This window comes from Austrofundulus limnaeus, unplaced genomic scaffold (assembly GCF_001266775.1).
Source record: "Austrofundulus limnaeus strain Quisiro unplaced genomic scaffold, Austrofundulus_limnaeus-1.0 Scaffold237, whole genome shotgun sequence".
Taxonomy (NCBI): Eukaryota; Metazoa; Chordata; class Actinopteri; order Cyprinodontiformes; family Rivulidae; genus Austrofundulus; species Austrofundulus limnaeus.
In genome coordinates, this window is record NW_013952639.1 from 591510 (window position 1) to 604975 (window position 13466).

At 38.8% G+C, this 13466-nt stretch overlaps 3 protein-coding genes across 7 annotated transcripts in view; 2 read left to right on the plus strand and 1 right to left on the minus strand.

Annotated features, from left to right (window-relative positions):
• Positions 1 to 1364, plus strand: part of akirin2 (akirin 2) — a 3529-nt gene extending 2165 nt beyond the window's left edge. For all 4 annotated transcript variants that reach the window (XM_014019995.1, XM_014019996.1, XM_014019997.1 and 1 more), the window contains 3 exons: positions 366 to 515; positions 601 to 672; positions 757 to 1364. In XM_014019995.1, the coding sequence (XP_013875449.1) occupies positions 366 to 515; positions 601 to 672; positions 757 to 767 (233 nt within the window). In that variant the 3' untranslated portion in view covers positions 768 to 1364. The remainder of the gene's footprint in view (positions 1 to 365; positions 516 to 600; positions 673 to 756) is intronic.
• A 547-nt stretch (positions 1365 to 1911) lies between these two features.
• On the plus strand, positions 1912 to 9480 carry rars2 (arginyl-tRNA synthetase 2, mitochondrial). The gene is made up of 20 exons (XM_014019990.1): positions 1912 to 2017; positions 2105 to 2178; positions 2267 to 2372; positions 2680 to 2763; positions 2851 to 2951; positions 3046 to 3101; positions 3174 to 3257; positions 3339 to 3415; positions 4380 to 4538; positions 4615 to 4721; positions 5011 to 5106; positions 5228 to 5288; positions 5914 to 5990; positions 6155 to 6279; positions 8454 to 8521; positions 8635 to 8744; positions 8861 to 8956; positions 9047 to 9121; positions 9200 to 9263; positions 9349 to 9480. The coding sequence occupies exons 1-20, from the start codon at positions 1982 to 1984 to the stop codon at positions 9433 to 9435; spliced, it is 1743 nt and encodes a 580-aa protein (XP_013875444.1). The 5' UTR covers positions 1912 to 1981; the 3' UTR covers positions 9436 to 9480.
• A 1061-nt stretch (positions 9481 to 10541) lies between these two features.
• Positions 10542 to 13466, minus strand: part of slc35a1 (solute carrier family 35 member A1) — an 8317-nt gene continuing 5392 nt past the window's right edge. For both annotated transcript variants that reach the window (XM_014020000.1, XM_014019999.1), the window contains 4 exons: positions 12879 to 12945; positions 11338 to 11514; positions 11129 to 11263; positions 10542 to 11022 (listed from right to left, as the gene is read on the minus strand). In XM_014020000.1, coding sequence (XP_013875454.1) covers positions 10889 to 11022; positions 11129 to 11263; positions 11338 to 11514; positions 12879 to 12945 — 513 coding nt within the window. In that variant the 3' untranslated portion in view covers positions 10542 to 10888. The remainder of the gene's footprint in view (positions 11023 to 11128; positions 11264 to 11337; positions 11515 to 12878; positions 12946 to 13466) is intronic.

Genomic DNA, 13466 nt, shown 5'->3' on the forward strand with positions numbered 1-13466 from the left:
ATGTAAAACTATTATTAATTTATTATAAATAGAATTTATTTATATTTAGCATTTATTTTTGTCTCTAAGTCTTTACTTTTAGTGTCATTCTTGTTGATTCTGTCTGACTTTGACTCAGTAGTGGTTCTGAAGCAGCGCCCCCTGCTGAGGCAGACCTGCTGCTGAACCTTTTTGCTGCTCAACAAATAACTTTGAGCCTCAGTCAGGAAAAAATGGAGGGTTTTTATGCTTTTGGCCCAAGAGGAGGACGAAAAAAACTGTGGATTTATGAGCCCCGCCCCCCCAGGTGTTTGTGCCTTTGTCTTTAAGTGTTTACAGAGTTTCCTAACTTTGTAACATTGGTGCGGTGTTGATTCTTCGAACAGGCGCGTCCTCAGGAGCCTCATCTCCCACCAGGAAGGAACAGCCGTTATTCTCCCTCCGACAGGTCGGGATGATCTGCGAGAGACTGCTGAAGGAGCGGGAGGAGAAAATCCGCGAGGAGTACGACGAGACGCTGACGACGAAGCTCGCCGGTGAGATGTTTTTATTTTTGCGTTAAATACGTCGAACTAATCCCGACGGCGCTGATTTTGGGTTTTGGTTTCATTTGTTTTGCAGAACAATATGACGCGTTTGTGAAGTTCACACATGATCAGCTCATGCGGAGGTTTGGAGAGCAGCCTGCTAGCTGTAAGTGTTGATTTGAAAGTTTTGTAAAAGTATTTGTTTTTTTGCTGTAGTAAAGTTAATAACTTTATTGTGTTTCCTTCACAGATGTTTCCTGAGTTCTGCTGTTTGATTTTCTTGGGGGGGACTCTTTGCTGCAGATACTCCAGGGACTCGGCGGATCTGATCGGACTTTTTATTCCAAGCTGTGCCATATTGCCTCTGTGGACTGGCTGCCTCAGGCCTCAGTGTTGCTCCCAGGGTTAGGAGGGTTTCCTGCTGACACTTTACCAGTGGCCTCTTAACTGCTGTCTTCATATTTATTTGGCTTCTTTCTGATGCCTTCGTAAAAGGCTAACTGCCGTCACACGTTTTGGCCTTTTGGATTTTACTTTATTTTGTGTTTTTTTCCCAACAAAGATGTTAGCTGTGCAGCTTTTCTGTATGCACTCTTTGAAAAAAGGGATCGGACTTTACTGAGTGGATTGATTTGAAGGCAGCTTTCAGCCTGGACTCCACAGTTGTCTTTGCTTTTTTTTTAACATTGTAAAACTGTACCAGTACTTACTGCTTTTAGATTTGTACATTCGTATACACTGTATTTCTTTTTATTTTGTCTTGACTTTTGTTTACTGTACCTAAATGTTATGTTTGCTGTAGGTTTCAAGGGGCTTTTGGTCGAATAATACAAATAAATAAAGTCTTGGCACAAATAATTATCTGATGTTCTTTTTTTAAAATCATTAAGTTGTATTAATAAAACACTTTAACTTTCATTACATAAAATTTATCCCCGTACTTTGCTATAGGTTCTGAAGTGCAAAGCAAAAAAACAAATGTAAAATTGCTGCATAGAAAAAAATAACTTGCTCAGTAAATAATTTGTAAATATATTGTAAATCAGTTTTATGTCCTGTAGTGAAAAGCTGATCTTTTAAAATGAGAGGGGAATAAAAGTTTTAAATGTTCTGTAAAATGTTTTTTTCAGATTATGTTTCCTTAAAATTACATCATATTCTGGTTTTATGTGCCACAATTTCATATTTTAAAATTTGACGATATTTAAAGTGAAAACTGGTGGGGGAAAAAAAGGTTTTCGTTTGTGAATTTCCATCAGAAACATCTCCGTTGGATTTTCTGGAGGAGCCAGCGTTCAAATCAAACAAACCTTTACTGATACGTGACTCAACTTGAAAGCGTCGCCTGTGATTGGACAAGCGGACAGAACGCCGTGACGTCAAACAGGAAGTAAGTTCTGCTATTCCAATGTGAACACAGGTCGTGGAAATGTAACGAATCTTTTTGTTATTTGCTGCTGTCACGTTTATAAAACATGGCCTGCTTCTTTAGACGACAAATTGCAGCAAAGGTAACAAGACCGAGCGACGCTAATGAGATTTGCTAACACGGTTTAAACAAAAGGCACAATTAAAGCTTGCTTTGTGTTCATTTTCAGCTGGCAACGACGCTGCAGCAGTCTGAAGAAGTGTTTTTACCAGCTCTGACTGCAGTTCCAGTTCTCAAGAAACAGTAATTTATTTAAACGTTTCTTTTAAACCCTGCTGATATGTTTTATGTGCTCAGATGTGTTGAAGTTTTGTGATGTATTTCTCCTCAGGCAACAAAATGCTGACTTCAGGCTGTTACTGGGCCCATTAAGAACCAACGGGATTTTACCATCCAGTGGGGACATTGAGCTGCAGACAGAACACCTGGCTTCTCAGGTCACATTTATCACAACAATAAGCATGAGTTTAAAAAAATCATAATAATCTAGGTGTAACTAATTGGATAATTAGACAAACTATCACAAAGAGACTAAAAGTGACTGAAAAGTGAAGTTTTTAAACAGATGTAAAACTGATATCGAGCAGCATTGTCTCTTCAGTAAACGGGTCAAAACATGTCTGACCATAAACATAAACACTCTTGATTATTAAAATTTATAAATACCTTTGTTTTGACAGTGAAAACCCCCCTAAAACAAATACAAGTTGACAAATTATCTACGTAACAAACTGTTGTTTTCAGTTGAAGCCGGACAGCGTGCTGGAGGATATTTCCACTAGACGAGGAGTGATTAACTTCACAGTGAATCGCAGGCTGCTTGCTGAGGTTTGTGTGCACGCACGCATCCCATAATAACAAGAAAAGCATCGACTGCTTTTCTGCTCATTGATTTTCTGCTTTCATCGGTTCCAGAAACTGCTGGAGCCCTTTGGGAGCGGAGCAGACGAGCAGTTTGGGTTTAACAGTGAACTTCTCAGTTCCCTGAAGAGAGGAACAACATTAGTGGAGTACAGGTGGGGTCGCATAGTTTCTTTTTTGTGTGTGTGTGTGTGTGTGTGCGTGCGTGTCCTTCTTGTTAAAACACATTTCTGTGTTTGTGCTTTGCAGCTCTCCAAATATCGCCAAAAAATTCCACGCTGGACACTTGCGCTCCACAATCATCGGTAAGTTTTCGCACAAAATCCAAAGTCCAACGGGCAAAATCCTGACGTAAAAACGTTGTTTTCCATCTCCAGGTAACTTCATCGCTAATCTAAAACAGTCCCTCGGGAATAATGTAATTCGAATGAACTACCTGGGAGACTGGGGAATGCAGTTTGGTGAGCTCGTTGTGTAGAATCTGGGAAAGTTGGACCCGTTTGGACTCAGTTAAAATTTAAAAGCAACGCGTGGATTTTCAGGTTTATTAGGAGCTGGCTTTGATCGGTTTGGATGCATGGAAAAGCTGAAGGAGAATCCTCTGCAGCACTTGTTTGAGGTGAGCTGTTTTTATGGTGCGAGTGCTGATTCAGCATTCACACTGGCTTTTTATGCTTGACTTCTATCTTCTAACTGTTGTTTGGCTACTTGATACTTAAACTAAGCTTTTAGTGTAACGAGTATTCTGCTTCTTTTAGCTTTAACAGTTTTAGCTTCTCTTGCCTGAGCAAATGCAAGTCTGCTCTCATGTGTCGGATAAAAATGAACTTTTTAGTGGTGGGCAAACTTCCCCTAAAGCACTAATAAGGGAACTAATTTCTTGATTAGTGCTTTAGGGCTTTTGCTATTTTTTAAATTCATTAGTGGATTAACACTTGCTAAATCTAAAAGCACTAACTGAGGTCTTTAAATGTTATTGATCAACATTATCGTTCACAGTTGAGGGGGAAAGCTGTCACACATTTTGTTCACATGTGTGTCACTTATCTACAAGGTCACATGTCAAACTCAAGGCCCACGGGCCGAATGTGGCCTGCAGGTGACTCCCATTTGGCCCAGCCTGGGCACTAAGTGACAACATTCTGCACACAGTAAATATTGTCTCATGTTGACTGAAGAATGTTTCATGTGTAAACTGGATTATATTAGTGCTTTAGAATTAGCTTTTGCTAAATTTTTCTGTGCATTAGTGCTTTAGAATGAATGTTTGCTAAAATTTTCAGTGCAATAGTGCTTTACAATTAGCTGTTGCTAATTTTTTAAGCGCATTAGTGCTTTAGAATTAGCTATTGCTAATTTTTTCAGCGCATTAGTGCTTTAGAATTAGCTTTAGCTAAAATTTTCAGTGTGTTAGTGCTTTAGAATTAGCTTTTACTAAAATTTTCAGCGCATTAGTGCTTTAGAATTAGGGGATTTAAATATTTGAGTTAGTGCTTTAGGGTTAGTGCAACTATGCTGACCACCACTGATTTTTCTATCTTTATCTGTTGCATTCCACTGATTTGGATGGTTTTGAGTTGCAGGTTTATGTTAAAGTGAACAAAGAGGCTGAGCACAACGAGGACATAAAACAGGCTGCGAGGGATTTCTTCAGCCAGCTGGAGCGACACGAGAGCCAGGCTCTGTCGTTATGGCAACAGTTCCGAGAGATCACGGTGAAGGAGTACCAGCAGGTTTACGAGGTGCCTTCTTGCTCTGAGAGCTTCTGACACACGTCCAGCTCCGGGCCGTCTTCCCAATCTGTTCAAATCCTTCCAGAGGCTGGGGGTGCGTTTTGATGTTTACAGCGGGGAGTCGTTCCACCAAGACCAAGTCCCGGAGGTTCTGCAGGAGCTGCGGGACCGAGGCCTGCTGAAAACCTCTGAGTATGTTACAGATTTAGCTTTTAAAGCGGGTTCAACACTGAAGTTCAACATTAAATGAACTGAAACTGTTAAAAGAAAAGATTTACACTAAAACTATTAGAACATTTATTTCTGACCTGCTGATTTGAAGCATCAAACTTAGTATTTGACAGTCGTGATTCTGAGTTTTCTCGAGCCAAACGGGACAAGAAGCTGGCAGTTAGTTGCTTTTTTACCACCAATATTTATAATAATATTAATATTTATTTATTAACATACATTTGCCTCTTGTTGTTGTTTATGTTTACAGGAAGGGTACGGGCATCATCGATCTCTCCCCGGGAGGAGACATGACCAACGTGTGTACGATTCTCCGCAGCGACGGCACAACGCTCTACATCACCAGGTCGCTGCAGAGCAGATTTCACATTTACATTTAGTTTTGTCCACATTATCTAAATATATTTAGTTCAACTAAAAGTTTTAGTTTCCTAAATGTGGGACGTATTTTCCCCTTTTTGTTACAGAGACATTGCTGCAGCGATTAACCGGATGGAAAAATACGGTTTTGATGAAATGATTTATGTGGTGAGAGCTCTAAACACAGCATATTTACCAGTATTAGTTTTAGCTTTTAGCTACTGTTTTGCTAATTTAGGCTCTTAAGGGGTGGTGGTATGTGTTTTCCAGGCACATAGCTTAATTCTATAAAACAATCAAGTTTGTTAGCTTCAGTTGTTATGAAAATGCTGTATATAAGTAAGTGCTTCACAGAGAACTAAAAACAATAAAAACAATGCATAAGTATAATGAGTAATTAAATAAAGCTGAACTAAAATCCTGTCTGAATAAAAACATCTTAAGATGTTTATTAAGAGTCTGGGGAATCTGAGCAGCGAATGGACAGAGGGAAATCCAAAGCTTTGGGTGTACATCTAAAATAAATGTGATTTTGCACCATAGCCTATTTAAAAGTTTTGAAATTTCCCTCTGTGTCTTTAAGAACCTCCTACCGTTTCTGACATTCCCACTTCAACACGTCTTCACAACGTTTATAATCTTCCGTAGGAGTGTTGTATTTAATGGTAACGAAAAAGCAACTAAAATATTAAATATTTCTGCGTGTGCGAAACAGTTCAGCAGCTGATTAAACGTTCTCTTGTGCACCAATTGTCTTCAGAGGATTTGTTGTTGAACTCTTTGTCTTTTTCAGACAGACAAAAGCCAAGAAAATCACTTCAACCAGTTGTTCCAGATCCTCCGCGCCACGGGGCGTTCTTGGGCTCAAAGGTAACAGGAAGGTTGTTTTCTAATAACAAGACAAACTAGTTCAACTCCTGCAGATCTAAAGATGTGATTAAACAGGTTCAACGTGGAATCCCCAGTTAAAGTATGTTTTTATTAAAAAAAGAAATTACATTCAACACAAATGTGATATTTGTACTTGTTTGCAGCTGTCGCCACGTTCCCTTCGGCCTGGTGCAGGGCATGAAGACCCGGAGCGGCGACGTGGTGTTCCTGGAGGACGTGCTGGACGAAGCTCGGACCAGGATGCTCCACAACATGAAGCAGTCTAGCAGTAAAGCCTTTGCACTTGTTGCAGCGCTGACGTTTATCTAAAAATACTTAGTTGTTAAGTCGTTCATGTGTGCAGCGGGGAAAAAAGCGACACCCAGGAGCTGTTGCCGGTGTTACACCATATATTGTGACCATCATAAATTGTGTCCAGATGGGGCGCTGTTGTGGTTCTACAACAGAACATGGCCGAACATGGTCACAAAGAAGAATATGTTACGCCAAAAATGTAGCCTTTGATCAGAGGCTGAAGACACATACGCAAACAATAAATAGAAAAAAAATAAAAATAAAACGTTGACTTATATACATGGTCACAGCTGCTATCATATATTGCTACAGTGAAGTCACAATATATGATAGCAGCTGTCATATTCTGTGACCATATACATTAGTCAATATAACTTTATTTTATTTATTTTTCTTTTTTGCGTACGTGTCTTCAGCCTCTGGTCAAAGGCTACACTTTTGGTGTAACATATTCTTCTTTGTGACCATGTTCAGTCAGGTTCTGTTGTAGAAACGCAACAGAGCCCCCTCTGGTCACAATATATGAAGGTCACAAAATATGGTGCAACACCGGGCCTAACTGGTTAAATAAGAGTTTAAGCATGTGTGCGTTTTAACATAAACTGTGCAGGAGTTGTAAAAAGACATTTTAAAGCCAATGCCAATGGCTCATCGTGGTCACCATGATAACGACACGTATGTCTGTCACTCCCTGACTGCCAAATTAATGATAGGCAGATTTCAGTTGAGGCTTTAATTCTCTCTGAGCTAAATTTAGAAGTCAGATCTTAAAAACAAATTCTATTTAATGTAAAGGAGATACATTAAATCTTTGTATCATCCATCTCTTGATAAAGGAAGTTATGCAACATGATATAAATAAATCTGTAAGTGTTGTAATAATACATTTGTGTTTGGAAGCTGAAATACCAGAGTTTTAATATAACTAAGTAGAAATACTTTGTTACTGTACTTTAGAAATTTTGGTTATATGTACTTTACTTGAGTAATTATTTTTCAACATTTTTACTTTTACTGATTACATTTTTACACAATTATCTGTACTTTCTACTCCTTGCATTTTTTTTAAAAAGGTAAGTAGAAAGTCGTTACTTTTATTTCATTTCAGCTTATTGGGCCTCATGCAAGAACCGTTCGTACGCACAGATTTGTTCTTAAATTGTGTGTACGAGTGATTTAGGAGAATTTGTGGCATTCACCAATGTTTTCGTATTCTACGATTTTTTTCAGATACGAACAAAATTTACGAGTGGTCCAGACCTGTCGTAGATTTTACGAACAGCCACGCACGGTGCGCAGCGCTGCGCTGCGGCTTCTGAATAAATGAAAATGATTTAACACAGTTGTTTATACTTTTAGCAGCTCTTTTTTATCCCACAGCTGACCTGCTAAAAATGACAGATTTTCTTTTCTGGATCTCTGACAGACGGACTTCAATCTCTGAACTCGTAAAGTTCTTCTTTTTTATAATTATCGCTGTCATTTCTCATGAATGAATGGACACTTCCTTGTATGTGAGGTAGGAAACACAGCCTTATATGGTGTTTTTGGGGTGGTAATTATGTTAATCTCCTCTCGCGTGCACAAGCAGCTGGATAGAACGGGTGTAAATTACGCAGCTCATTTACGCACTTTTCCTGAAGATAGAAGAGTTTGTTGAATCTGACGTGACATGTTCGTACGAACCCTTTGTACGAACAAAAGTAAGAGAAATTTAGGATAAGAATACAAACATGTTCTTGCATGAGGCCCATTGTTTAAAAAGTACTATCCTGATAAACTGCCTCCTGGATCAAGCAAATTTAATTGTGGTTTGATAAAAAAGTATAAATATCAGTCTGATACTGTATTAGTTTGGATACAATTAATCAAAGCTGCACGCCTTTAGAAAATATTTCTTTCAAATAAGTCACCTCAACTCATTTTTACTCAGTACTTTTATTACTTAAGTACATTTTATGTCAGAAATTTACTTTTGATACTTAAGTACAAAATAAATCAGATACTTTGAGTTTTACTCAAGTAAAATTCTTAGGAGACTTTAACTTTTACCAAAGTCATTTTATGATAAGATACTTGTACTTTTACTGAAAGTATGACTTTCAGGTACTTTATATAAATACTACTGATGCATTAATGTTTCCTCAGACACAAAGGAACTGGAAAACCCAGAGGACACAGCTGAGAAAGTGGGAATAAGTGCGTTAATAGTTCAGGTGAGTTAAAGACGGAGCGTTACGCCAGAGTGTTGGACTTAAATCACCTCATGTGGAGAAATTAAACTACCAGAGATAAATTCCAACAAACATCTGCACGTTTTTTCTTTCAGGACTTTAAAGGCCCCCTGCAGTCGGATTATAAATTTGACTGGGACCGGATGCTGCAGGCTCAGGGCGACACGGGCGTCTTCCTGCAGTACACGCACGCTCGACTCTGCAGGTACAGTCGGCACAACGTTAGCGCTGTTTAAGCAGCAACTAGCTCTGAATTTTACCATCACAAACGGGAATAAGCATCTTACAGCGCGGCGTGTAAACAAGTTGTTTTAATGTCAGCTTACTGCAGGTAAACGAAGGCGTGGAGGTGTCTACATTCAACGCTGATCTTTTACGGGAAAACACGAGCGTCCTCATCCTGCAGCACCTCCTTCGGTAAGCTACCTGGTGTCGGTCTTTATCAGTCTGCCAGAGGAAAATCAATATTTGCTTCATCTTTATGAAGTCACGTGTGTTTGTCTGTAGTTACGACGAGCTGTTGTATCAGTCGGCCAATGACCTGCAACCCACACATCTCGTCAACTTTTTACTGAAGCTGTGGTAAGGAACAGGATGTTGACTTTAGAGGTCTGTTTGTTCAGATAATTAGCTCATGTTTCTGTGCCCGCTGTCTTCTAGCCACCTCATCTCTTCAGCGCACAGAGAGCTGCCGGTGAAAGGAAGCCCGCAGGATGTTGCACAGGTGCACCGTGCTTCCATTTCAAACACTTTAAATTATAAAGATTAATAACAAACATAACTTGATCTCATTCCCTGCTCCTCAACAGGCTAGGTTACGACTGTTCAGCGGAGCGCGCGCAGTTCTGGCCAGGGGGATGAAGATCCTGGGCCTCAAACCAGTTCATAAAATGTAAACTTGCAGCAGTTTTAAGTAAATAAACTTTCAAAATAATTTAAAATGTTCTAATTTAAAAAAAAGCTGCTTTTTGTCTGTTTTTGATTTAAAACATTAACACAGAGTGATACAAAAAACAAGTGCTTTAAAGGGATCCATGATTAGTTGTAACATTAGACTTTATTTGATAAACATATATTTTAACTGTAAAAACACTGTAAGCTGTTTAGTTTTGTAAATTTTTAAAAATATATTACACGGATGGAGCCATTTTATTTCCACACAAAGCATTCTGGGTAAATGATGACATGGATAGGTCCTCGGTGCGAGGCTGCTAGCGAGCTATATCCACCCTGAAGGTTAATCTTGGACAATATCTGATGATCGACTCTTTTAAATGAAACCAGAGAGCGTTGACAGAGAGGAGAAGGTAGAAATGACTCAGCCTGGAACTGAAAATATGGATGGAGGACAACAGAGCTGCTTCATGGAAGAACAACCTCAGATTAGCCTGTTAGCTTTGGCGTTAGCGCCAACGATATTTTGACTTATATGTATTAGCTCGGTGCTAGCGCAACAAACAAGCTAAACTGTTGTCCTCCATCCATATTTTCAGTTCCAGGCTGAGTCATTTCTACCTTCTCCTCTCTGTCAACGCTCTCTGGTTTCATTTAAAAGAGTCGATCATCAGATATTGTCCAAGATTAACCTTCAGTGTGGATATAGCTCGCTAGCAGCCTCGCACCGAGGACCTATCCACGTCATCATTTACCCAGAATGCTTTGTGTAAATAAAATGGCTGTTCGTGTTAAAACATTTTTTAAAAATTTACTAAACTAAACAGGCTACAGTATTTTAACAGTCTTTATTTTACAGTCACAGTTAAATAACATGGCCCTGTCTGTGTAATACTGTATATTTTTAAACTTTGTTTAAAAATTATAAAAACTAAACATCCTACAGTATTTTTAGTCTTTATTTGATAAACATGTATTTTAACTGCAAAATAAAGTCTAATGTTACAACTAATCAGGGATCCCTTTAATAAACGTAATTAAACATGCAGTGATTTTTCACTATAATCTGATGTATAATCCATGTTCATTTTGCACACTTGAGGACGGATTGGCAGCTGGAGCGACGCCTCCAGAAATGTTTTATTTATATGCCACTTTAAATACTAAAGATGTTTTTTTAACTGGACTTCTGTACAATTTTTACAATAGGTTAACTAAAAGTGGTCACTTAACTGGATAACTCACCGACATATAAACTGATTGTTCTGGTAATCCACAGCACCATCAACCTCGTTGATGCAGGGAGGAGCAGAGCCGCTGTAACGAACCAAAACTCTTTTCTTTTGTATCATAAACCAAATCTAGCTCAGTTATCTCTTATTTATCAAGTCCTTCAGCTCCCCCCGGCCCAGAAAACACAACCCCAAAGGAGAACGTGGTCCTGCTGATCCAGACTCACACGGTGATCAGTTTTTGTTTGGACTCTGTGTTCGCATTTTTGTCTTGCAGCTTGGACGTGTCGAGCTTTGGAAGTCCGTACAGATATATGGAAATGCAGACCAGCAGAGCTCCGGTAGCAAATGTGATGGCTGTAAAAGAGAGAGAGGAGAAGTGTTTTTGAGACAACTTTACCTTTTATAATCCATTCACCTGATGAGCCAGCTGTACTGGATAATCTGAGAAACACAAACTTACTTATCTGCAGTCCAAACAACACCACAGATGCTATTGTTGAGATAACAATGGCCAGAGCAGCAGAGAAGCCCTTCATGATATTATCCGTGTACTTCACCACCACGGACGTGTAAAGACCACCAACACTGGCCAGAACTGGAAGCACAGAGACAGTAACACAAACCCAAACCCTAAGAAAACAAAACGTTCTCCCGTTGTGAAACACTTACAGACTACGAAGCACACCCACGGTGTGTAGCCGAAGAAAAAACCTTTCTCCAAGATTTTCTCTCCATCGTTCATGTAAACTCCGGCCAGGGTGATCAGGATGCCGGACAGGTACATCTGGATGTTCCTCACCCACAGAGATGTATCTGAGCTCTTCAACACTTTCTCAAAATATACACCTGAAAAAATAAAAAACAAAACAAAACCTTTTAAGGTGCAAATCTGACATCAAACTAGTGCTGGGCATAGATTCAAACTTTTAATCGTGATTAATCTAATTTTTTTAAACAATCTGCTAAGACTGAATGTTTGCATGTTGCAATGTGTGACACACTATATTTTTTTCATTTTATCTTATTGTATTTTTTTTCCTGACAACAGGAGCCTCATCTTTCATTCCTCATAATACTCATTTGGAATGACAAAAAAAATCCTTGAATTCTTGATTTAATTTCATTATTCTGCACAAATTTAACTGACTCAAATGTGAGCCATCACATTGAAATGAGGATTAAGTCCAAAAGTTGTATAAGAAGAAATAGGCAAATATAGTGTTTTGACTAAAATGTTAACAAAAATTGCATTTTGTCAAAATATAATGCATAAATGCCTTATTAATGTATCATTTGAATGAACTGCCTGAAATATAATCAAAACTTAATTTTGAAGCACTTTTTTGAGCAGTAGCAACAAAAAAATGATTTTGAGGAAAAACGCCTTAAATTTTTAAGATTTTCCTTGTGAATTAGCAAAGTTTTGTTTCTTTCCAGCCGGGAAACCTCAATATTCAAATAAAATTTGAGGTTTCCTCTTTATAAGGACATCATAAATTCCTCATTTAAAGGACATAAAATTAGGATTCAGACCAAATATTTATGTATTATTGTAACCAACAAGACAAATTAAGTCATATATATGGATTTAATTATGATATCAGAATGATCCAGGTATCAAAATGTAGCTTTTAAAGCCAAGAATCTGAAAATGTAATTAGGTCATTTTGACCAAATTTGACTTAATCCTCATTTCAACATGAATGGTCACAAATATGTTTAGAGCCTTTTAGGTACTGTTTTATATAAAACGGGGCAATGCATTTTTCAAAAGCATTAAACAAATAAGGCAAATTAAACCTTTTTCGTGTTTCTGCCACACACTGATCAGCAGAACCTCCCTCTGTTTGTTCACCCTGGTTTTAAACTGAAGTGATGTTTCAGGCTGGAACTGCTCCGGTGGTGAGACAGCTTAGCGCTGCAGCGCTTACAGATAACTTTACTTCCTCTCAGCCCACCGGTGGGTAAAGTTTTAAAATAAAAATTGCCCTGAACAATCCGGCAGCAGCTCAGGTTCAGGTGAGCGGCTGTACGCTCAACGACAAAGGCTCTCATAGGATGAGACGTGCGATGAAGGCTACCTCTCCCCACGGCGACCACTGAGTTTATTTGTTTATTTTTTAGTTATCCAAATTACCGTAGAAAGCCATGCAAGTCATTTTCAACAGTTAAAACCTCTATGTTTCCCCTCCAAAAGCAAAAGGTTCTACCTGCAAACCCAGAGCAGAGGACAGCGACAGAAACCGCAACAAATCCAACGATGGGATTCTGCTCGACCTGTGGGAAGAAAAACCCAAACATGAGGCGAGCAGCAGCTGGACGTAGTAAATACAGCTGAACTAGATCAGCTAAAACACTGGCTTCTAGGGATGTCCCAATACCACTTTTTCACTTCCGATATGATACTGATATTACAACTTTGAGAATTGTCCGATACCGATATTGACCCGTTACCATAACAGTACAAGTCACACACTTTTACCTATTTTGTATTGTAAAATCTTAGAAAAGTCTTGATCAAGTTGTTATGGCAATATTTATTTAACAAAGACAGAAATATGTGGTCCAAGAATGAAGGTACTCCGTGAGATGATCAGCTGAGTTTTATTGCAACAACAGGAAACACAGAGAACAACCTGGCCTGTCTCTGTGCCTCTGCTTCTCTCTGTCACTGTCTCTCCACACTACTGTTAAACTCTGTTGATGCAGTTGAGAGGCCTCATATATATTAACAAACACCATTATGTCATCTTAGCAAGATTTGATACAAGGTCAATGGAAAACACAAAGATAAACTC

What these genes read in the sequence shown, in the direction of transcription:
- rars2 (XM_014019990.1), top strand. Translation starts at nt 1,982, where the DNA reads ATGGCCTGCTTCTTTAGACGACAAATTGCAGCAAAG. An exon ending in GACGACAAATTGCAGCAAAG is followed by an intron (nt 2,018 to 2,104) that starts GTAACAAGACCG and finishes GTTCATTTTCAG; the next exon opens with CTGGCAACGACGCTGCAGCA. An exon ending in ATCCTGCAGCACCTCCTTCG is followed by an intron (nt 8,957 to 9,046) that starts GTAAGCTACCTG and finishes GTTTGTCTGTAG; the next exon opens with TTACGACGAGCTGTTGTATC.